The following is a 25,294-nucleotide window of genomic DNA, read 5'->3' on the forward strand; positions in this document are numbered from 1 at the left end:
ATGGAAACCTGACGCCCCACTATGAAACCTAACCAGTCTCAGAACCCCGGATGAATAGGAACATGCGTCTTTAAGGTCCAGGGACACCATCCAAGCACCTGCTCCAACAGAAGCCGGACCCTGAGATAAAGTGGTCATCCGAAAGGAGGGGCAAGGAATCCAGGGATTCAGACTGGACAATTCCAGAATGAACCACAGATCTGCACAGTCCTGTTTCAGCACTGAGAACAGGCGAGAAACCTACCTGAGGACGGGGTCGTTTCGACCACTGCTCAAGTGCACCCACTCTGAGATGACCTGACGAAGCATAGGGAAAGAAGCCTGCCCTATCAGCCCCAAACCCCCCGAAGAAGGAGCCGCCCAATGCCACCAAGGCCGGATGACACAACCGAAAATGCCCACAAATCGAGGGACCAAGTGCGAGCAAACAGAGCGAGCCTCAGTGCATTGTAGCAACCTAAACCTAGCATGCAATGCGGATGCTGCTTGTACTCGAACAGTAATGTCATCAGAATAGTTTTTAAAACATTCAAAACTTTTTGGAGAAAAGATAAAGCTAGATCGATGCAGCAAGTCTTACAGTGCACTCACAATATCCAATAGCAAGAAAGCACAACTTGGGCAAAGTCTAAGCTATTGCAACTGTGGAAGAAAGACCTCATCACACCCACATCATTCGGTCTACAAAACTCCACCTGTAGCCTAGAGGCGATGAGCATCTGACGAGCGAATAAGCTCAGCACATCAACAAGGCAGGAGAAAACCTTCAAATCCACTGCAACAAGATACTGTGGCAAAAGGAAAACAAAAGTATAAATGCTAGTGTGCTACATGCCGAGGAAGAAGTGTTGCACCTTATAACCACAAACATTTCAACAACTCAGATAAGTACATCCTATAACTGGAAACATTTACAACTCTTTAAAATAACACATTATAATTGGAACCATTTAAACATAGCAAAGCTCCCTTGAACTGGAAATTTCTAAAGACATGCTAAATTTTTACTAAATATTGTGCTATGGACATGCAAAGCCTTTAATCTTTAATACAGAAATACAATAATAATATTAAAAGTTGAATTACTGAATATCTGATTAATCTAATGTCAATGAGCTGCAATATTAAATACAAAACTGGAGTACAGTATTGTAGCCTACAGTACTCCTGTCAAATCCAGTCATATGGATCTGTGTGTACATGCAGAATATGTTTTAAATACAGTACTGGGTATACAGAATATCAAATATATTATACATGCACACACAAACCACACACAAACCCGCAAACCACCTCACAGATCTTCTCACCCACGGAACAGCTTCCCACACCAGCAGAATGCTCGCCAAGAATGGGACAAAAAAATGAACAGAAGAAAGTGAAAATGAACAGAAGAAAGATAATCTCCCCTGGACTGACAACAGGGGTGATTATCTCCTCGTCTACACTTCACTTCACCTCTACAGGTGCTGTTAGTGACAATGCGACGGAACACCTGACTTCGAATTCAAGCTTTAGAGACTAACTGATCACCAGCGATACACACATAGGTACTTACTCATTCATACTGCTGACTTACATACCATTCCCATACATCAGGAATATGATCATATATATGATAAAGGCACAAACAAATTTATACCTAAACAGAGATGCAGAACTAGGATACAGGATTGGTTCAACAGAAATTGCGAGAGAGGGCCAGAGACCAAAAGACACAAAAATGGAATCAATACAGGAAGAGGCCAAACCCCCAAATATATCAGCGATACAAAGATGCGAGAAACAACTACACGGCAGTGAGGAGAGAGGCAGAAAGAAATTTTGAAAAAGGGATTGCAGACAAATGTAAAACAAAACCAGGTCTATTCTATAAATTCTTAAACAACAAATTGCAGGTAAAGGATAATATTCAGAGGTTGAAAATGGGAAATAGATTCACGGAAGATGAAAAGGAAATGTGTGAAACATTAAACGAAAAGTTCCAAAGTGTGTTTGTACAAAATGAAATCTTCAGGGAACCAGATCCAATAAGAATTCCAGAGAACAACATAGAACACATAGAGGTGTCTTAGAGAGAAAGTGGAAAAAATGCTCAAGGAGCTAAATAAGAACAAAGCAGTTGGCCCAGATGGAGTTTCACCATGGGTTCTGAGAGAATGTGCACCTGAGCTCAGCATTCCACTTCAACTGATTTTTCAGGCATCCCTGTTTACAGGAGTTGTAGCTGATGTGTGGAAAAAGGCTAACATAGTTCCAATCTACAAAAGTGGAAGCAGGGAAGACCCCCTTAATTATAGACCGGTATCATTGACATGTGTAATAGTCAAAATATTGGAAAAAATAATTAAAACTAAATGGGTAGAACACCTGGAGAGAAATGATATATCAGACAGACAGTATGGTTTTCGATCTGGAAGATCCTGTGTATCGAACTTACTCAGTTTCTATGATCGAGCAACAGAGATATTACAGGAAACAGATGGTTGGGTTGACTGCATCTATCTGGACCTAAAAAAGGCTTTCGACAGAGTTCCCCATAAGAGGTTGTTCTGGAAACTAGAAAATATTGGAGGGGTGACAGGTAAGCTTCTAACATGGATGAAAAATTTTCTGACTGATAGAAAAATGAGAGCAGTAATCAGAGGCAATGTATCGGAATATAGAAATGTCACAAGTGGAGTACCACAGGGTTCAGTTCTTGCACCAGTGATGTTTATTGTCTACATAAATGATCTACCAGTTGGTATACAGAATTATATGAACATGTTTGCTGATAATGCTAAGATAATAGGAAGGATAAGAAACTTAGACGATTGTCATGCCCTTCAAGATGAGAACCGCCCACAAGATGGGTATGGGGTGCATAATAAATGAACTAAACTAACTAACTTCAAGATGACCTGGACAAAATAAGTATATGGAGCACTACTTGGCAAATGGAATTTAATGTTAATAAATGCCATGTTATGGAATGTGGAATAGGAGAACATATACCTCACACAACCTATATATCATGTGAGAAATTGTTAAAGAATTCTGATAAAGAAAGAGATCTAGGGGTGGTTCTAGATAGAAAACTATCACCCGAGGACCACATAAAGAATATTGTGCAAGGAGCCTATGCTATGCTTTCTAACTTTAGAATTGCTTTTAAATACATGGATGGCGATATACTAAAGAAATTGTTCACGACTTTTGTTAGGCCAAAGCTAGAATATGCAGCGGTTGTGTGGTGCCAATATCTTAAGAAGCACATCAACAAACTGGAAAAGGTGCAAAGACATGCTACGAAGTGGCTCCCAGAACTGAAGGGCAAGAGCTACGAGGAGAGGTTGGAAGCATTAAACATGCCAAAACTAGAAGACAGAAGAAAAAGAGGTGATATGATCACTACATACAAAATAGTAACAGGAATTGATAAAATCGACAGGGAAGATTTCCTGAGACCTGGCACTTCAAGAACAAGAGGTCATAGATTTAAACTAGCTAAACACAGATACCGAAGAAATATAAGAAAATTCACCTTCGCAAATAGAGTGGTAGACGGTTGGAACAAGTGAGAAGGTGGTGGAGGCCAAGACCGTCAGTAGTTTCAAAGCGTTATATGACAAAGAGTGCTGGGAAGATGGGACACCACGAGCGTAGCTCTCATCCTGTAACTACACTTAGGTAATTACACTTAGGTAATTACACATACACACACACACACACACTGAATATATTTTTCACCTGAAATTCATCAAAGCATATAAGCCATGATTCATCAGCAATGCCCCTTGCTACAGGAGGGATGGGATCATAGGGTCTGTGGTTGATTGTATATGTTCCGTCTGGCTCAAAGTAACGAGCCTGGTCAGGAGCATGTATCTTCTTGATGTTTTTCTTCTCTGCATGTATTCTCTTATGAACCTCTAACATGAAGTAGTTGAAATGAACCTATGAAAAAAATGATCAATATTAATCAATTTTCAACAGTTTTACTAATGAATCCTATCACCAATTTTAATTGTCACACAATATATTTTTAAGTTACCTAATTTGGCTTCTACTCAAGTTCCTGTGTCCTTGTGTCAAAACAGTGAGTCAGGTGAGACAACAACGTACTGACATCAGGTCCATAGGAAACATTTCAAGTGGTCCTTGCAAGATCATTATAGATGCCAGGGGACCCAATGAACAACATTCAGTCTAGCCAAGAATGAGCTGAAAGTTAACTTGGAAATAATGCAAACAAAAGGAATAATACTAGTTTCTCTATTATATCAAAACCCATATAAACTGTTGTTAGGAACACATTCTTCTTCTTTAGTTCTTCCTTCCTATGGGATAAAGATAAACCTATTAGTTAAAGTAACACAGCAAGTTAACAATTGCTCTTTATAAAGGAGTATTATAACAAAATAATAGCTCGGTAAAACAGTGTAATTTACCAATCCCTTTACAAACTCTATGAAGGGGAAACTCGATTGTCCCCTTGTTCCCAGATATAAATCCTGTAATCCATTAATACTATCGCATCTGGTTAACGGTACAGTATTGATGTCCTAAAATCAACACACGTAGTAATCCGAAGGACGGCAGTGCCATCCAAAAGTAAAATATGTGTACAAATTCCATTTATTATCCTATTATTATCTGATTGTTATTGGGTTTTAGTTTTAAAATGAGCACCAACGTCTTCCCATTCTCTGTGGCTATGCATGGTTACACAATGTTTTTGTGTTATACAAATACTACACAACTGATTGTGAGAGTATAGATTTGCCAGCCAAGCTTCTACTAGTGTGTCGAGGGCACGATCGTTGCCATACACCAGTTAGCCGTGCACAGCCGTGCACAGCCGTGCACTTGGTATAGACTCCATAACCCATACTCGAAACATCTCATGTCTAGGCATGTTGGAAAGCCTAGGCCATCAGCTTTCCAAATTTGTTACAGTCGCTGCTGTACTGTAGTTGTGGAAATACTTATAGATTATAGTAGGTTTTACTGTAAATCTGTGTAAGGCTGGTGGCTGGGGGGTGAAGTGCCAACGGCCGCCTGGGGCTGCCTTAGCGACACAGCTGAATGGCGTGACGTCAAGAGCTCTCTTGCCATCCAAGGGGAGGCTGCCATTGGTAGAGGCCCTAGACCTCTGATGTGCGACGCTCTGATTGGAAGATTTAAGCACAGAGGGGATGGCGGACTTCTTCCCGCTATCTCCTAAGGAAGGCATTCTACCTCCAGTCGCTGCTGCTCCTTGACTTGTTTTCGCTTAGTTCGGCCAAACTAGGTAAAACACCATCTGCAGCGACATTTAAGTACAGTACTCACTGTCTTTGTACTAATGACGCATGTCCGCTGGGAAAGCTGCAGAATCCCGGAACATGCCGTTAATTACTTTGAGGGAAGTGCGTCCTTAACAGTAGAGTAAGCGTGGGATCGCCGGAGAAGAGGGCAACAGACTGTGTCGTGCATCTGCAGTTATTGTCAACGGCACTCATCATCGGTTCTCCTGCTTAAGTCACCTAGCAGTGGAGACACCAAGGAGGACTCTCCAGTGTCTTGGGAAGTCTTCCATTAGAAATTCGGGGAATTTCGGTCCATCGGTTGAGACATTGACTTCCACAGTGCCTTGCCACACTGTGGCAGTGTGGCAAGGCACTGCCATTTTGTACCACACGCCTCCTCTCGCAGTACAAACACAGGTCGAGTTGTGGCTGTGTGGGTGTAGGCGAGTACCAAACGCTGCTGGCCGTGTGAGGCTACCAGCAGGCCACCACCTTGCCTGCCTGCGCTGCCTTGGAAAGCAGCCCACCACTGATCTTCCATACTGCAGTACATCAGTTTCAGGAGTGAATGGGGGTGGTATGTTTGTGCAGGCCAGCCTGGTAATATGTGAGTACTTTTGTGTTGTGTTGGTGATTTACATCTTTGTACCTGACTCGCATCAGGGGTCTGTCTGCATTCTGTTACTCAGCACCTGGACAGGTGAAACAAAGTGCAGACATGTGAGATTCACCTAATTTTGCATCTTATCAGTCAAGGGGAAAGACTTTACTGTTTGTGCAAATGTAAAGTGTGTATGGTCACGCCTGGGAACACATTCAGCTTATGTATGTAAAATTAGGACAGATAATAACCATCAGGTGATTTAATTTGCCATTCCAGTGTAGGGTAATGTGTTGATTACATATCATTATATAGGTACTGTATATATATATATATATATATATATATATATATATATATATATATATATATATATATATATATATATATATATATATATATATATATATATATATATGTCGTACCTAGTAGCCAGAACGCACTTCTCGGCCTACTATGCAAGGCCCGATTTGCCTACTAAGCTAAGTTTTCCTGAATTAATAAATTTTCTCTAATTTTTTTCTTATGAAATGATAAAGCTACCCATTTCATTATGTATGAGTTCAATTTTTTTTTATTGGAGTTAAAATTAACGTAGATATATGACCGAACCTAACCAACCCTACCTAACCTAACCTAACCTATCTTTATAGGTTAGGTTAGGTTAGGTAGCCGAAAAAGTTAGGTTAGGTTAGGTTAGGTAGGTTAGGTAGTCGAAAAACAATTATTTCATGAAAACTTGGCTTATTAGGCAAATCAGGCCTTGCATAGTAGGCGGAGAAGTGCGTTCTGGCTACTAGGTACGACATATATATATATATATATATATATATATATATATATATATATATATATATATATATATATATATATATATATAATATATAATATATATAATATATATAATATATATATATATATATATATAATATATAATATATATATATATAATATATATAATATATATATATAATATATATAATATATATAATATATATATATATAATATATATAATATATATATATATAATATATATAATATATATATAATATATATATATATATATATATATATATATATATATATATATATATATATATATATATATATATATATATATATATATATATATATGTGTGTGTGTGTGTGTGTATATCATGCTATTTTGCCCATGTCCACACGTGATATCATTTCAGAAGTCCAGTTCCGACAGTGATTAATGGTAATGTAATCTGTGACTAACGCTGGAAGACTTCCTACTAGTGATTATTGTGGGTATTCGCCTGTGAAATTTATACAAGTGTGTTGTGTGCCTTTGGTCGGTGAATATTACTACTGTATATATAATCTTGTTCACTGAGTGTGTGGTTCAATGCAGTGGGGCTGCAAGTGGTTTTAGACAGTGATATTATATGGATATATACATCACCACGTGTTGTGATTCGTGTGCGAGTCATGGGTGCACTTGTCCGTAAGACGAGGACTTGGTGTCAATCTTTGGTTGTCTAATTAAAGATTCAGTGAACGTTAATTAAGAAAGTAAGTTAACATCACCAAGGGATCATCCATTGCTTGATGAGGGACACTGTCATGTTGAGACAGTATTGAGTTTAACTTAATACATTCGGGTTCAATTATCTTTCCGTAGGACAGCTAATTGGTCATTCAAGTTAATTGGGGGGTAATTAGCATCTTCTGGTGAAGTCAGACAGTGGTGTGGGAGTAATTAGGTGTTCATGTTAATTAGAGTAATTAACTCCTTTCAGGGTTTGATTGGCTCACGAGAGGGCAACAGTAATTGTGTTAGCGTAGTACGGTCAGTATTGATTATCCGTCAGTTGGACAGGTAATAAATTATGCCGGTTAATTAGGGTAATTAACGACTGGCTTTGATTGGATCGAGTCTCAGGAGGGTAAAGTCACTGATGGTAACGTAGACATTGTGATTAATTATCGATCCGTGGGACGGTTGTTCATTCTAGTTAGTTAGGGGTAATTAGCACCCCAGGGTAAATTTCTCATTGCTTTGATGTGGGAACTGTTGAGCCAATGTTGAGCGCAACGTATTCGTGTAAAATTAATTATTGATCCGTGAGATAGTAATTAATTGCTCAGGGTAATTACGGGTAATTACCGTCCTCAAAGCATATTGACGTAAGACTTATGGTGTGAGCTATCGAGTGGGTGATAGCCTGGGATAACGTAACTCATTCTAGGATTAATTAGCTATCCAGTTTACAGTAATTAAAGTAATTAATCACTGAATGCTAGATGGGTCAAGTGTCTAAATGTAATTATGAGATAAGGAGTGATTGTAGAGACAGATTGCTGTCTGTGGGAGACAAGATTGTGATTAACAATCATACCTGTACAATGATTGTACCTGTTGCTGACTGTTGTTCGTAGTCAATTAACGTAATTGTCCTTGTGTTCATTAGTGCAATTAATTTGTCAATTGTTTGATATCGTCCAGGAGACAAAGTGTTAACGTAAGAATTTGATAAGGGGTTCCTGGAGTTGTCAGTAACCCACCTAGTCGCTGATATCTCATTGCAGTGGGGCTGCAGGAGTTTGTTGCAAGTTGTAACTATTGATTTACTTCGCAGAGGGCTGCGAGTAATTTCTTTTGATTGCATTGTTACGTCCTCTGTGAACACATCTGTATTGTTAAGTTTAAGTTCATTTATTCAGCCCGAAGTGACCACAGGTAGGATCCTGTGGTTATACTTGAGAGTGGCATTAGACAGGAGTAGGTGCTATACTTGGCTGTTGAATCTGTCTTTAATGTGTCATGGAAGAACTTAAGCGTAACATCATTGTTGTAGTTTTAGTGCTTGTTGAATAAATTGTTCTGTTAAATGAAAGCTGTCTTAGCATTACTCTCTACAACATTGCTGACTGACATGTTCTGTCATGGTACCTGTGAATTTTTATAATTGAAGGCCTGCTTCTGGATTCCTCCTCCAACCATACTGTTTGTGGTGTTATTACACTGTATATATACACACACACATTTATATAAGCATCTACATGTTTTGTTCACTTTAACTATACAACTAAGCTAGTATGATGAGTTCAGACAATAAAAGAGGTCGCCACACACACAGTCGGCTGATGCTGCCTCCCTCCCTAAGATTCCTCCTCCCACCATATTGTATGTGCTGTTATTACCTAACAGGATGTATACATTATGTTATATATAATTATCTACATTTGTGTTCACCATAGCGAACCACTAAGCTGATATGATGATTCTTGACAATAACAGGTGGCCACACACAGTCAGCAGACAAAGCTACCTCCCTCCCTCCCTCAGCATTACTCCTCCCACCATACTACGCACAGCGCTAATTATCACAACAATCCTGCTATTATCAGAATCCTAGTCATATATTATCACAGTCAGGGGTCTTCTTTAATACTATCATCGCTAAATAATACCAGTTACAAATATATTTTTACATATTTTAGGCAATGATGTAGTCATAAGCTGAACAGCAGTGCTGTTTGCTCATGCTGCGTGCGCCAGCCTTGGTTGCTCACTCAGTACTGAGGCCTCTCACACCTGGAAATGTTGCCCACTATTTGTTTTTTAAATGGTGTCTGTTTGCAAAAGCCCTGAGGAAGCTGATGTGAACTCCATGTAGCCATGGAACTTTTATATCTTGCTGCGGGACTCCAACACATGTGGTGCGCAATTCTGCAACAGTTACTCACCACAGCTATTGATGTGTTGTGCAATTTAAGAGTTAAATTCGGGATGCCACTTCTTGGCTGTATCATTTCGAGTAAATCTTTTGCAGTGTTTGTTGGCTGTCTTGGTGCTTCATTTTCATGATTTCATGCAGCTGTCTGAATTGTTTCTTCTGCTTTCTAGTTACTTTCCTGGTAAGGGTGATTATAACAATCCCCTACTCTCTGTGCCTCTTTGAGGGGGGACAGGTATGGGCTTTGTTAGGTCGACAGGACACCTATGACTGATGTGACTTAGTAATAGAAAGCAATCTTGGTGATATAGCTTGAGAGCGCCTCCAAGGGGCTCCCCCCAGAAAGTCTTGTTTTTAAATGCAGGTCTCTCAGTACACAGCTACATTAGTCTTTCAACCCTGCTTGCACTACTATCTCATAAGCCAAGCTAAAAGAAGAGAAGTTCCTCCTCCTCTCTGGGCAGAAACTCAACCATCTGGAGCCATCTAATTTGATTAACATTATTTTTTATAAAATTGTTCTTATTAATTTAAGGAGATAAATTAAATACTACAGGAATGAAGACAAGGGTAGTGGGTAATACACCTTCTGTAATGAAGAAAATGTTATATTTAAAAAACTGCATTTAATCCTGTAAATAAAAGTACATGTTTTATCTGTTACAAGTTTTGAGAGTTCTGCTCTCACAACCCTGTCCATGGTCAGTCTTCCTTAATGACTATTCAATCAGCCAGACTCCTGCACATTGCACATCCTGCAAGAACTTGTCTAGTATCTCAAAATACCTCTAGGTCTATTAGCCATAAGCATACAGTATCTATGACAATCATGGCATATTCATTCATTTAGGTTCCTTTAGCCCCTTTAATATCTGTAATTACCTAAGTGTAGCTACAAGGATGAGAGCTACACTCATGGTGGCCCCCATCTTCCTAATAGTCTTTGTCATGTGCAGCTTTGAAACTACTGTACTGATGGTTTTGGCATCCACTGCCTTCCTTCTTAACTTGTTCCAACCTTCTACAACTTAGTTTTGTTTAAGTTTTTCCAGCACCTTCCTTTCCTTAGCTTGAATATACAGCTTCTAGTTAATGCAGCTGCAGGTTTAAGAACTTCTTTGTCCATTTTGCCGATTCCCGATATTGTTTTGTATATAATAATTATATTGTCTCTTTCTTCCTTCTATCTTCTAACTTTGGCATATTTAATATCTCTAGCCTCTTTCTCATAACTCTTGTTTTTTTTTTAGTTCCAGAAGCCATATAGTAGCATGTCTTTACACCCTTTCCAGTTTACTGATGTGCTTCTTGAGATATGGGCACCATACAATTTCTACATATTCCAAATTCGGTCTCATAAATGTTATGACCAATTTTTTTAGTATTTCTCCATCCATGTCTTTAAAAGCAATTCTGAAGTTTGCAAGCATAGTCGACTCCTCTCATAGTGTCCTTTACATGGCCCTCTAATGACAGTTTACTATCCAGAAACACCCTTAGATCTTTCTTTTCCCAAATCATTTAATATATCTTCCCATAATTTATGGATTTCATTTTACCTTTTTCCCCAATTTCTCAATGTGGCATTTATTCATAGTGAATTCTATCTGCTTCATTCACTTATTATGATGTCCAAGTCATTTTGAAGGGCATGAATAATCCAAGTCTTTCATTTTCCCTAATAAATTAGCATAATCAGCAAACATGCCCATGTAACTCTGTATTCCCCCCCTGGTAGATCATTTATATAGACACTGAACATTACTGGTGCTAGTACTGAAGCTTGTGGTACTCCTGAGTGTGAAAACAATCACTAACCTCTATTAAAGGCTTGTACACACTGACCACCAGCATCTCGCTGCCCAGGCAGCTTCACCCTTACCAATCAAGCCATGCCAGTCTGTAAAAGAGCAGGACGTCCATGAGGACATTGTACCCCTGCTTCCTAGCTAATTTAATGGATGATTTAACAACATTAAATTGATCATCATCTTTGAAAGGAACTTGTACTATTAGAAGGAAGTACTGTACAAACACATGAATGTATGTAAGGATGGGTGTACAAAATCAGGGTCAGATTTCAGCATAGGCTAAACAAGCTATAGCCTAGGGCCTCACATTCTAAAGGGGCCCTCTTAAAATCTCAATTTTTTTTCATATGCAATGGGTTTCTTAAAATTTGTATTGAAGTACTGTAATTTTTTTAACCTATGGTAATTGAGAAAAGCAAGAAAGAAAATACTGAAGACTGATTTTTTATGCTTTATCAGTGTTAACCATGTTATAGTTTTCAAAATCCATTTAATTATCTGGCACTTACAAGTTAATAAGAGCATTTTACTCACAGGAATTGTACACTCATTTGACTCACTGGAAACAAATTTCCAGTATTTTTTCCTATTAATAAATGTCTTTAAACTGAATAATTAAAAATAATTTTGTAGTTGTAAAGAAGTAATCCTTTCCCCCCGCCCCCTCCCCCTGCATCGTGCCAAATTAAGTTGTTACACTGCCTTATTCTCTGTTAACAATTGCCAAATAGGGCCTCTATAGCTTCCCATAGCTTAGGGTCTCAATATGTCTAAATCTAGCCCTGGTGTACATGCAGATAAATGAACATTGTTAATACTAAATGCTACCTAAAGCAAACAGTGGGAATAAAAGAATTGTTATACGTACCCTTCTTTTCTTGTTGACTGGAACACATTCAAAGAAGAGGTCCATAAGCCTGGTCTTACCAGTTCCCACAGTGCCCCAAATATATACACCTTTAGGAGGAGACACTTCTCTCTGCCATCCAAGGAACTTCTGCAGTGCATTCAGTGGAGTTGGTGGTGTATATGTCGTTACCTGTAAGAAAAATGTCCAATAAGTTAATAAACTAATATGGAATTGTTGCCTATTTTCTTCAATGACAAATAACTGAAATAAAAGTTAATTTCTAAATTAGCTTCATTATTTATTATTTTAATTAAGCAAATAATTAATTAATAAATTACAAACTTTTCAGCTGTAAACAGATTATTGACAAAACATTAAGTCACTGCCACATTTTTCCAATCAGACTGCCCCAGATAATCAACTTCATTACTTCAGTAAAGGCAGATAAATGGTTGCTGGAATTCAGTCCAAATAAGTGTAAAGTAATGAAAATGGGTAAATGTGATTAGAGACTTATGTTTAACACCATAAAGGGAAAGAAATTGCAAGAAACAACGAGAGAAAAAGACCTGGGAGTAGACAATCCCAACATTAACATCAGAAGGCCATTTAAACAGAATTACATCAGTAGCATAGGGAAAATAAGCAAACATATGAATGTCAAACTACACAAGGAAGCTTTCAAGTCCATACTGCCTATGTTTATGCCTCACCTTGTGAAGCATAAACAGAAAGCTGAGAAAGTTCAAAGGTTTGCAACTCGATTAGTATCAGAATTGAAAGGCCACGGCTATTAGGACAGGTTGTGAGAACTCTCCCTCACAACCTTAAAGAGAAGAAATGGAGGGTCTATGATAACTACTGTATATACAAGATTTTGAGGGGGATAGACAAATTGGACAAAGGCAACCTCTTTAAATTAATGAGAGGTAGGACATGGGAATATTAGTGGAAGTTGGACAGCAATTGAGCCTAAGAGATGCAAGGAAGTTCTCATTCCTTGTATGGGTGGTTGGCAACCAGAATCCATTGAAGGAAGAAGTTGTAGAAGCCAATTTCATCCACAACTTTAATATTTTCATCATATTTTTTCTTAACGTTGAGAGAGGTAATTAGAGTGCCAGGTATAAATGGCTAGGAGGTGGGGCACAAAGGGCTAAATCTCACTCTCCTGTAGTCATTGATAGGCAAGAACATTGTAGAAATGTCAAGAACCTGTACCTTGCATGAAAATATGCCATAGAACATAGTTCCAGTCTACAAAATTGGTAGCAGAGAAGAGACTAAATTATAGACCATGTCATTGACAAGCATGGTAGCAAAAATGCTAAAAATTAGATAAAACCAAATGGATAGAAGACCTGGAGAGAAATAATATAACAACAGTATGGTTTCTGAACAGTTAGATCCTATGTAACAAATCAACTTACTTTTTATGATAGAGTGGCAGAGATTCTACAGGAAAGAGTTGCTTGGGAGACCGAAGTCAAGTGCCCACGAGCGTGCAAATCCTCGGCCACCAGAGATGCCGAAAGGGAGGGAACCTGCACGTGAAGCTCCACTTGGCCGACGTCATGAGGAAGGACGAGGGTGAACAAGCACGCATTGAGGTGCTCCAACTCGGCCCCCCAGGTAAACCTGAATGACTTAGTCAACTCATGTCATTCAAGTGGCAGCCCGACAGAAAAAATGCCAAGCCCTCAGTGAAAAGAAAAGGCAGTCTGCCAGCCAGGAAGACCCCTGCACCTCGTAACGCACCCAATAAGGAAAAGAAGAGTCAAACTCAAAAGGCGGCGGCATCATTATCGAAGCGTAATCCGGGTCTTGCAATAGGTAAGCCGCAAGGACCTCCCACACCTTCTTCAGTGGGATGTGGGAAGCCAAAAACTCCGAAAGGAGGGAATCGAAGAACCCAAGGGAACTCGGAACTGACCCCAGGGAGGAGTTGAACACGTAACAAATCGTACAAGGAGGGGAGATAGGAAAACCCCTCCCCTTGTAACAACAAGCCCCGTGCTGAGGGTACCATTACCCAAGCAGGGTCAATTGGGGCCCAAGCCCCCCCTAAAGTCAACTCCTACCCAGCCCCGGAATCCTTTATGTCAGGACCCAGGGCCGAGCCATCCTCCAAACCTTCTGCCTCTGGAGAAAAAGCAGAGTCCACCGGAAAAGCAGGGATGAACGGCGACCCACTGGTACAACTAAAAGCTCCAGCAGGAGGAACAGGCTCGAATGCCTCCGCCGCTGCTCCGGAAGGGGCACTCCTCGAAGCCGCTAGTCTCTCACTACCAGTGTAATCAAAGCGGGGCATCTGCGGGGCATCCAGAAAGGCAACCAACCTCGCATGTTGCTGCATCCTAAACCTTGCATGCAATGCTAAAGCTGCCTGCACCCGAATATCAGTCTCAGTGGACTGGGTGAATGGAATACAAGCAAAGAACACCACTCGCAGGACTCTAGGTCATAGGTGTCACCCTGAGACAAGGGGACAGAGCAACCTTAAAACTCGCACAATGGCGAGGTGGAACTCAGAGGTCTCCTCCATTCGGACCACTGAGCCCCAATGGGGGGTTTCCAGGGCCCTTAGGCTGACTGCTAAGGGAAGCCCAGGCGAGGTACTGCTAGCCGGTTATCCCAGAGCTACCAAGCAAATAAACTAAAAGCTGAACCCCTGCGACATGTGCAAGCACGGGACCTAATGGAGGGCCACCAAAATCCTGCAAGTGGTCCTACCGCCACACAAGGCAGACTCCCCCACCAGGCAAAACATAACAAAAACATAAGAAAAACCCCGCAAAAGCACAAACATCTCCAGGTGAACAGAGTCGGTCGCTATGTGTATATCAGGCAGCAGCACAGTACCTCGCGCCCTAGTCAGCGACAAAACTACCTCCTACCCAAGGGCAAACAGGAGTAAGAACCACCCCAACTGAACCCCCAAGGGCGGGCAATCACTGAGCAGCGACAGAACCACACAGAGGTAGCTGCTCCTGAACAGCTCAGGGAAGATAACCCAAAGCCGCAAAGGCAGTACTTACGGGGAACCTAGGGAGGGTAGCCCTAGGTGCATGCAGCCCCAGTACTTGTGTTACTCATGGCTCGCACACCACCAACACAGAGCAACAAAACCACTAAGCAGCACTGCACAAAGAGTGGAGCTAGAGCAATCGATTGTCACCAACACAACAGCCTCTTGAGCTGAGGAGAGTAGCGAGCATGGAGGTCTGGGACCCCCCATCCCCCTCCCAGGGAGGGAGGGGGGGTGCGCAGATGGATGCACGGCAGTTGTGATGACGTCATGTTTGTTTCCTTGTTTTTGATTGGGAAGTTCTGTTTACTAGTTCGGCTTTAGGTTTGCAATTTTTGTCCAGTAGTAGTTTGTTTTGGAATTCCTACCATTCTGGGTGCCTGACCTGGTAGATGGCAGATAAAGACTGCTTCCAATTACACAAAGGGTGTAATTATACACGGGGTGTCTTTAGGCCATTGCTCCTCGTGCCTCTCTTGAGGGGGGGGGGGCCAGGTTCTGGCTCTGGTCCCTGGTAGGCCTAGAACTCCTTTGATTGACTGTTGCCACGGTCTAATATATACACATCAGCCCAGGGAGCTTCCAGGTCTCACCCAGAAAATGTTGTTTCATTACATTCAACACTGGTTTTTTGCCGCTTTCAAACCCTCAACATTAGGATTGTCGACAATTTGTTGTGCTACCAAATCCAAGCCCGAATGAGGTAGCCCCCGAAGCCACCCGAGTCTCATCACTAAACCCCACCCCGACCCAGAAACCTTCAGACGTTTCGGAGCCAGAAGCAGGGGGGAAAGGGGGGGGGGGAAGCAGGGCAAACAACGTCTAACCAAAACGGGGCAGTCTCGGAGCATCTGAGTGGGCAACCAGTCTAGCACGTTCCAGCAATCTAAATCAAGCATGCAATGCGGATGCCACCTGTACCCGAACCTCAGTGACAATAGAATGGGTAAATTAAAGCACGAGCAGAGAACACATCTCGCAAGACTCCAGGTCAAATTTGTCGTCGGCCCAACAGGCAGCATGACAGAGGCAAAAGAGGTGACTGTCACCCTGAGACAAGGGTACAGAACAACACTCAAACTCACAGAAGGCGAGCTGGAACTCAGAAGACGCATCCATCGGTCTACTTAGTCCCAACAAGGTTTTCCAGGGCCCACAGATTGACTGCTACGGGAAGCCCAAGCAAGGTGCTACAAAGTCGGTGAAACCCAAGAGCTAACAAAAGGGGACAAGCTAAAAACTGAACCCCTGTGACATGTACAGACACGAGGGCCGAGAGGAGGGCCACCAACAACCTTAAGTGGACCAATACCCAAACAAGGCATACCCCCTCCTGGCAAGGAAAACAAAAAGTAAAGAAAAACCCTGCAAAAGTACACCACCACCAGAAGGAACAGGAACACAGCCACTGCATAGGAAAGCGAGCAGCACAGAACCTTGTACCCCAAGGAGCAACTGACCACTTCCTACCCAAGGCCATACAAAGGCCACGAAACCCCAGCTGGCCTCAAGGGCAGGGCAAATGCCAAGCAACAAAAACCCCTATGGGAGTGGTTTCCCAAAGGCACTATGGAAGGCAACCCGGGGCTCCCCCCGGACAAGCAGCGCAGTGGCAGTGTATGACGTTTGCTTGTTTCTTTGGGTGTTGGGGGCCTTCAGTTGCAATTTTCTTACCAAGAGGGGTTTTTGTTATGCCTACCTTTCTTGGTGCCTAACCCTGGTCAGTAGCAGACAAGGAATGCCCCCCAACCACATGGGAGGTGTCCATAGGCCATTGCTCCCTTTCCTCTCTGAGGGGGGGGCCAGGTTCTGGCTCGTGGTCCCAGGTAGGCTGAACTCCAATTGACTGATGCCCCCAGACTAATATATCGCATATCAGTTCGATAACTCCAGGGAGCCGACGAGGCTCCCACAGAAACAGTGGTAGACGGTTGGGACAACTTAAGTAAGAACGTGGTAGAGCTAAAACCGTCAGTAGTTTTACAGTGTTACATAACAAAGAGTACTGGGAAGATGGGACACCATGAGAGCAGCTCTCATCCTGTAACTATACTTAAGTAATGACTTATTAAACCAGTAACTCATTTAATAATAGGATTTTATAGAAAAGTAAACTCAACAGAGCCAATGAAAATTAAAACTTATTATAACAGAATACATTATGTTGTACTATATTGTTAATAAGCCTATAAGTTAATAAGATTTCAGTAACCATTTCCCCAAGTTCACCTTGTATTAGAGGTGAACCTGGGACAAAGTGGTCAGCCAGAACATATGGTAAGGGATGAATAGGTTTGGCTTTGAAATATCAAGGATGAATCAGAGGTGCCCAGAGTCCCATTTTGGAGCTGGAGAGAGGCAGGAAACCCAGCGAAGTGACGCAGTCATTTCGACCATGCCAGAAATCACCTACTTCGAGATGACCTGACAAAGGCGAGAATAAAAAGCCTGCAGAGAAAGACTGAAACCCTTGGAAAAGGAGTGGGGGGTTTCGACCAACTCCACTGCAGGCCGCACAAAATTACCTGAAAAGCCCACAAATCATGGTACCAGGAGGTGGCAAACCAGGCAAGCTATCCCCCCTATCACGAAGGGGGTGAACTGCAAAAGAACTGGCGCATACCACGAGAAACCGATGACTTCCGGAAAGAGTGAGTACGGTACCGACCAGACCAAGAAGGACTGGCTAGGAAAATCAGAATCCTAGCAACCCAGAATCTGGTTCTAAAGAAGGCCTACCTTGACCCACAGTAGGTGATGCCCCAGTCCTACCCAATAGCCACCATGGATGAGGACAAACCCCCCCCCCCTCCCCCACCCGAGTACGTTGTATGCTCCCGAGCCCGAGTACGTTGGACTTCCGTGATAGACCTATAAGCAGTGGCTACTTGATCTTTCTGGATGCTTTCCCCAGTGAAGTGGCAAAATGTCACCGCTCCTTGTGTCTCTGTGAGGGGGCCAGGTTCTGTTTGGTCCCTGAAAGGCCTATGATCTCCACAGCTGATGTAACCTGGTAGATGGGAACTATCTTAGTGTACAGTATAGTTTCAGAGAGCCACAAGAAGCTTCCCCCAGAAAAGCAAGCGCTAACTATAAAGTACTTAAAGATGATTGTTTGTACAATGTAATTTTTCAAGAATTTACAATAGCCTACCTCTTCATAACATCGCTGAAGTTCATTAACAATTTCCTTTTGATAATCATCATACTGTAGTCTACTTTCAGCTATATAGTTATTATATACAGATAATGGCCCTTCCATTATTTTTGCCGATGCCTCTTGGGCAACTGTGGCCAAGCAACGTACGGGATACGGACCACACACAAGCCTCTGAACTGCTAGCATCCTTCTGCAATCAAACAAGACAATTTATATTTAATGTAACATTTTTTATGAAACAAATTAAAACCTAAAAAAAATCACAAATTTAAACAATACAAATCAGAATATGAATGTACAATACTGTTATAAGAAAAGGTTGTTTACGAGAGGAACACTTTCTCCCTAAGGGAAGATCCTGGTGGTTCGTAGGACATCATCATATACAGTCAGGGCAGGTTGACATTCCACGCCAGCACTGAAGGGATCTCTTCAAACAACATTACCAGGTCATATTGGTGCAAAAGGGAGGCCAGTGGTGAATAATAAATTCAGCCGAGAATGACCTCTAGAATGCTCGATTTTAAAACTTGAAGCCCTTCCAGCAGTACTGTACTTCCATCACAGAGACTGACAAGCAGCATTCTCACTAACTACTGTATAAATTGGCCCATCCAGCCGTTACCCAAGGTGGCAGCACCTACATGTAAATAGGGTATCCTGACAAGCTAACTCACATTTTACCTCTTATAAACATCCAATAAGGAATAGAAGAAGCAGAGTAATCAGAAGGTTCTACTCAGAAAGGAGCTATTCATATATACTCAAAAAGTCAAATTCTTTAGCTACACCACTCAGTTGTTCTCTAAGGCAAGATGCAAATGTATGGTTTATTAACAAAAATTAGTTTTTGTTAATTAACCATAATAGTTTTGTATATCTGTAATAGTTTTTGGGGAGATTTTTTTTTATTTTTTTTTTTATAAATATATAATTCCAAGAGTCTGGGTCTAATGTAGAGTGCATGGGCATGCTGTCTATAGCTACTTCAAAGTCCAGAGAGCTTGGCGTGGCATCCGAGATATAGGTTGAGGTTGGGGCCACATTCATGAAAAAATCATATACTGTCTACCTATAGCTCTTATAGTTATTATCCAAGTAAAAGTGTCCCAGTAGTTTGGTCGTGTTCGTACTCGATGCACAATCGAGAATTCCAGATTCAAATCCAGAGCGTGACAGAAATGGTTGGGCACATTTCCTTTCACCTAATGTGAAAGGGGGGGGGGGGCCTCGATAAAAGTCAAACGTATATGAATACACTAGTTTTCTGTCCCCCGACACAATAAATTATTATTTTATTACATATTATGGCATGTTTAGGGGTTCTCTAAAAACAGGAGTCATACTATGACACTAATTCACTTGTCACTGTTATCATCAGTGAAAGTTTCATCTCCGTTGCACCAGGAAGCCCAATGTATGGTTTATTAAACTTTCATGCAGTTTTTGCTGTACACTTTGCATAGAAATATTTTGGGTCCATCTCAATTTCACCGATGTTTTTTCGTTCCATTTCTCTCTCTCTCTCCTAATTTTTTTATGATTCTTGTACAGGTAGTTTTATTTAAATCATTTCAATTCTTCTACACATCATACATAATCTTTCAATGTTTCTGTATGCATGTAGCTTGTCTCTTCATTTACACTTGTAATGTTAGACACTTATGTAAGTGGGTAAGTACAGATAATTAGTAACGTTAATTATTTAGGATTATTTGTGCATAGGCCATATGCATCCTTCGTTATTATTGTTAAGTGCACCACTTATAATTTTGGGATGAATTCTCTAAACTTGTATACTTTATTTACGTACAGTACTACTAAGTTCAGGGTGCACGTGCCCCTACTTACGTAGAATAGATGTACAAGTATAGGTATTAAGGTCCCTTAACATGTATCCCTACACATGGACACCATAGGCTGCAACTCGCAGTTGCAAATTTTAGCAACTGTACTTATTACCAACCTGCGAAACTGCAATAAATTCCAGCAGCTTCAATTGCAAATTACTAGCAACTGTAGTTGGAAATTTCCATGCAACTTGCAGTTCCAAATAATTTATTTAAATTAATAAAAATTTATATCGCCTATGTTTGATTGCTCACCCTCATTCACAAAAATAAATAGAAAAGGACCTTGGAGTCAAAATCCACCACTCACTTACAAGTTGCACAACAGGTAGGAGCAGTAGTCAAAAGTGCTAACCAAACCCTTGGAATAATCAATTGTGCTTTTGACTTTTATGGAAGAAAAAAGGTAGTGATTCAACTGTATAAATCTCCGGTGTGCCCCCATTTGGATTACTGTATCCAAGCATGGAGACCTCACCTTCAGAACAACATAGCTGCTCTGGAGAAAGTGCAACACCGGGCGACAAAAATCATTCCAGAGCCAAGTCATCTCTGGTACCAGTAACACTTGAAGGCCACAGGGCTAACATCACTACAAGCCAGGCATGACAGGGCGGATCTCATTGAAACTTTTAAAATACTGAACAACTTGTAGGATGTTGACCCGGACAATTTCTTCAAAAGGTCAAAGTAAGACAAACACTGGAACAAGTTTCAAGCTCAACAAGCCACAGTGTTGGACTGAGAACTGGAGATGCTTTTTCACCCCCAGGGTTATAAACCCATGGAACCGCCTACCCGCCGAAGCCATAAATGCTAAAATCCAATTGGAAAAGATCATAAGGACAAATAGGCAAAGGAAGCCTTTGACAAGCCAGCGGCTTCCTGTCCTCGTCGAGGCCACTAAAGTATTAGTAGCCCTCAGGTAACTTCGGGTAAAAATTGACCGGTGGCGAAGGAACATAATGTAAACAAACACCGGTACCTTAAATTGTTAGTCACATTACTTTAACATACAAGAAGGAGACGATCAGTGTCATGACAGTTAAGAGTGCATATAAGAGAGGTTAAGAGGCAGAAGTGGTCACCTGAACTGCATGTTGATGGTTAAGAGTCCCAGTCTTGACCACCACCACCACCACCACCACTCTCACGGTGATCACTGCTGGAGGTGCCACCTGTGATCCCCAGATGGCGCCACCCTCGCCGGCACCCAGCTGGCACGGGCACTGGCACGCCCAACCACTTGCACTGGACGGTAGAGCGTTTTTTTTAAGTTTAGTTCATTTATTATGCACCCCATACCCATCTTGTGGGCGGTAGTGGAAAGGGTTACAGAGGCACATAATGGGCTCAGGGACTGAACCCCACAATTCATTTAGCTAAGCAAGTTACAATCTTCATGAGCTAGTTACAAACTTTAATATAAGTCATCACATCAACAATGGGTTCGAGATCGACCTCAAGTACAGGTTCTAAATTAAGCAACTGACATATGTGGAGAGCTAGTGTCAAAATTGATATGTTTGTCCTGCACACCGCCCTCCATCCAGTGGGCAGCGGTGGATAGGTTACAATCACTTAGTTACTACCTACAGTTAGCAAACTGGGGATATTTGGCTAAAATTTCTGGTAGCAGATCATTTTGAATGAAATATTTACACATCGCTGGAACATTGGTTATAGAATTGTCTCTGAATTCACGTATCTTTTCGCACTCCATCACATAGTGACGGAGGGTGTTCGAATAATTTTATTGACACAGTTTACATTTGGTCAGGTCTACATCAGCTGATAATGAGAATTCCCAGAGATACTTGTAACCGAGTCTAAGCCGAGCAGTAATAACATCTAGAAGTCTGCTGATTTTATTGGATGATCGGTCTCGTTTTATGCAGGTCGGCATTCAATTCCCGACTGTCCAATTAATTGGGCACCATTCCTTTCCCCCCTCCCCCTCCGTCCCATCCCAAATCATTCTCCTGATCCCTTCCAAGTGCTGTATAGGTTCAATGACTTTGCGCTTTACCCTGATGATTCCCTCCCCAGATGGCGTGCAACACCCCCAGTGTGATGCCACCAGTGGTGGAAGGGGGCCTGACGGCTGAATGGACAGCGCTCTGGATTCGTAGTCCTAAGGGTCCAAGTTCGATCCCCGGCGGAGGCGGAAACAAATGGGCAGTTTCTTTCACCCTGATGCATCTGTTCACTTAGCAGTAAATAGGTACCTGCGAGTTAGACAGCTGCTACGACCTGCTTCCCTGGATGTACTCACCTAGTTGTGCTTGCGGGGGTTGAGCTCTGGCTCTTTGGTCCCGCCTCTCAACTGTCAATCAACTGATGTACAGGTTCTTGAGCCTACTGGGCTCTATCATATCTACATTTGAAACTGTGTATGGAGTCAGCCTCCACCACATCACTGCCTAATGCATTTCATCTGTTAACTACTCTGACACTGGAAAAGTTCCTTCTAACGTCCCTGTGGCTCATTTGGGTACTCAGTTTTCACCTTTGTTCCCTTGCTCGAGTACCCATCGTGTTAAAAAAATTTTCTTTATCTACCTTGTCAATTCCTCTTAGAATTTTGTTGGTAGTGATCATATCTCCCCGAGGTCTCCTATCTTCCAGCGACGTTAGGTTCATTTAAAGCAGCCTTTCCTCGTAACTCATGCCTCTTAGTTCTGGGACTAGCCTAGTGGCATACCTTTGAGCTTTTTCCAGCTTAGTCCTGTGCTTGACGAGGTACGGGTTCCATGCTGGGGCCGCATACTCCAGGATTGGTCTTACATATGAGGTATACAGGTCTCTAAATTTATTTATTTATTTATTTATGCATATACAAGAATGTACATAAGGAATGTGAGGATACAATTATGGTAATTACAGTCTTGTAAAGCCACTAGCACGCGCAGCGTTTCGGGCAGGTCCTTAATCTAAGAAAATTTTAAGGAGGTAAATACTTGCAAAATTTATAGACAAAAAAATGATAACAGATTACATGGAATGAAAAAAAAAAAAGATGAGGGAAAATTATAGGTACAGTATATTAAAGCACATAGGTAGCTATGATTGATTGCAATGACAGCTTAAAATGGTAGTTGACAACAAATTGGTAGGCACAATACAGCAGAAACAATATAAGATTGATTGCAATGACAGCTTGAATGGTAGTTGACAAAAATTGGTAGTCACAATACAGCATATGGCTAGCACATAAAAGAAGACAGCAATGAACACAATGATAAGGTTGTTTGATATTACATAAAAATTAGGAGATTGGGTACCACTAGGTACAGAGCAAATTTAAAGCTCAGTGTAGGAAACTAAATAGATGAAGTTAGGTACTTTTTGGTTTTGCTTTTAAATAAGGCAAAAGTTTTACAGTTTTTCAATTCACTAGGGAGTGAGTTCCATAGACTAGGTCCCTTAATTTGCATAGAGTGTTTACACAGATTAAGTTTGACCCTGGGGATATCAAAGAGAGATTTATTTCTGGTGTGGTGATAATGGGTCCTATTACATCTGTCCAGGGAGAGTTTCAGAGCATGGTTTGCATTTAAGAACAGGGTTTTGTAAATGATTCCTTACACAGGTTCTTGAATGCAGTTCAGATGTTAGCCAACCTCGTATACGCCACCGATGTTATTCTTTTCATGTGGGCTTCAGGAGACAGATTTGGTGTGATATCAACTCCTAGATCTTTCTCCATATCCGTTTCATGCATGGAGGACTTCATCTCCCATTCAGTATCTTGTTTCTGGCCTCCTGTTTCCGCCCCCTAGTTTTATTACCTTACATTTGCTTGGGTTGAACTGTAGTAGCCATTTGTTGGACCATTCATTCAATTTGTCTCGATCATCTTGTAGCATCATATTATCTTCCTCTGACTTAATCCTCCTCATAATTTTTGCATCATTAGCAAACATTGAGAGGAACGAGTCTATTCCTTCTGGGAGATCATTCACATATATCAGAAACAGTATAGGACCAAGGACTGAACCCTGTGGGACTCCACTGGTGATACTTCGCCAATCTGAGACCTCACCCCTCACAGTGACTCGCTGTCTTCTGTTGCTTAGATACTCCTTTATCCAATGGAGTACCTTCCCTTTCACTCCAGCTTGTGCACTAGTCTCTTGTGTGGTACTGTGTCAAAGGCTTTCTTGCAATCCAAAAATACGCAGTTTGCCCACCCCTCTCTTTCTTGGCTGATTTTTGTTGCCATGTCGTAGAATTCAATTAATCCTGTGATGCATTATTTGCCATCCCCGAACCCATGCTGATGTTGTGTTACAAAGTTCTTTCGCTCCAGATGTTCCACTGGCTTTTTTTGCACAATCTTTTCCATCAACTTGCATGGTATGCAAGTTAGGGGCACTGGCCTGTAGTGTAGTGCCTCCTGTCTATCCCCTCTATCCCAATCTATCTATTGGATTGCCCCCCTTTTTGTATATCGGGACTACATTAGCAGTCTTCCAAATTTCTGGCAGCTCCCCTGTTACTAGTGATTTGTTATACACTATGGAGAGTGGCAGGCACAGTGCTTCTACTCCTTCCTTTAGTATCCAAAGTGAGATTCCATCTAGGCCTATAGTCTTTGTCACATCCAACTCTAGCAAAAGCTTCCTCACCTCCCCACTGATAATCCCAAAGTCCTCTAGCGGTGCCTTGTTATCTATTCCCTCTCTTATGTCTGGAACGTCTCCTTGCTCTAACGTGAAGATCTCCTGGAATTTTTTATTGAGTTCCTCACACACTTCCTTGTCGTTTGTAGTGAATATGTCTGCCCCCAACCTCAGTTTCATTACCTGTTCCTTCACTGTTGTTTTTCTCTTGATGTGACTGTGCAGTAATTTAGGTTGCCTGTTTGCTTTGCTTGCTATGTCATTTTCATATTGCCTTTCTGCTTCTCTTCTCACCTTGACGTATTCATTCCTGACACTCTGGTACCTTTCTCTGGTCTCTAGTGTCCTATTATTTCTATAGTTTTTCCATGCCCTCGCACTTAGTTGT

General features: G+C 41.4%; 1 protein-coding gene across 2 annotated transcripts in view; it reads right to left on the reverse strand.

The window, feature by feature from the left end:
- LOC123768223 (putative ATPase N2B) overlaps positions 1 to 21,515 on the reverse strand; it is a 67,487-nt gene extending 45,972 nt beyond the window's left edge. Inside the window, exons 1-4 of one of the 2 annotated variants that reach the window (XM_045758674.2) lie at positions 21,370 to 21,515; positions 18,426 to 18,621; positions 12,262 to 12,432; positions 3,733 to 3,939 (exon numbers count right to left, since the gene is read on the reverse strand). In XM_045758674.2, coding sequence (XP_045614630.1) covers positions 3,733 to 3,939; positions 12,262 to 12,432; positions 18,426 to 18,621; positions 21,370 to 21,380 — 585 coding nt within the window. In that variant the 5' untranslated portion in view covers positions 21,381 to 21,515. Of the gene's footprint in view, positions 1 to 3,732; positions 3,940 to 11,400; positions 11,483 to 12,261; positions 12,433 to 18,425; positions 18,622 to 21,369 lie in introns of those variants that run through there. The other variant, XM_069307045.1, reaches the window with a different exon arrangement.
- Between the last annotated feature and the right edge of the window lie 3,779 nt (positions 21,516 to 25,294).

The sequence above is a fragment of the Procambarus clarkii genome, chromosome 59, assembly GCF_040958095.1.
Source record: "Procambarus clarkii isolate CNS0578487 chromosome 59, FALCON_Pclarkii_2.0, whole genome shotgun sequence".
Lineage (NCBI taxonomy): Eukaryota > Metazoa > Arthropoda > Malacostraca > Decapoda > Cambaridae > Procambarus > Procambarus clarkii.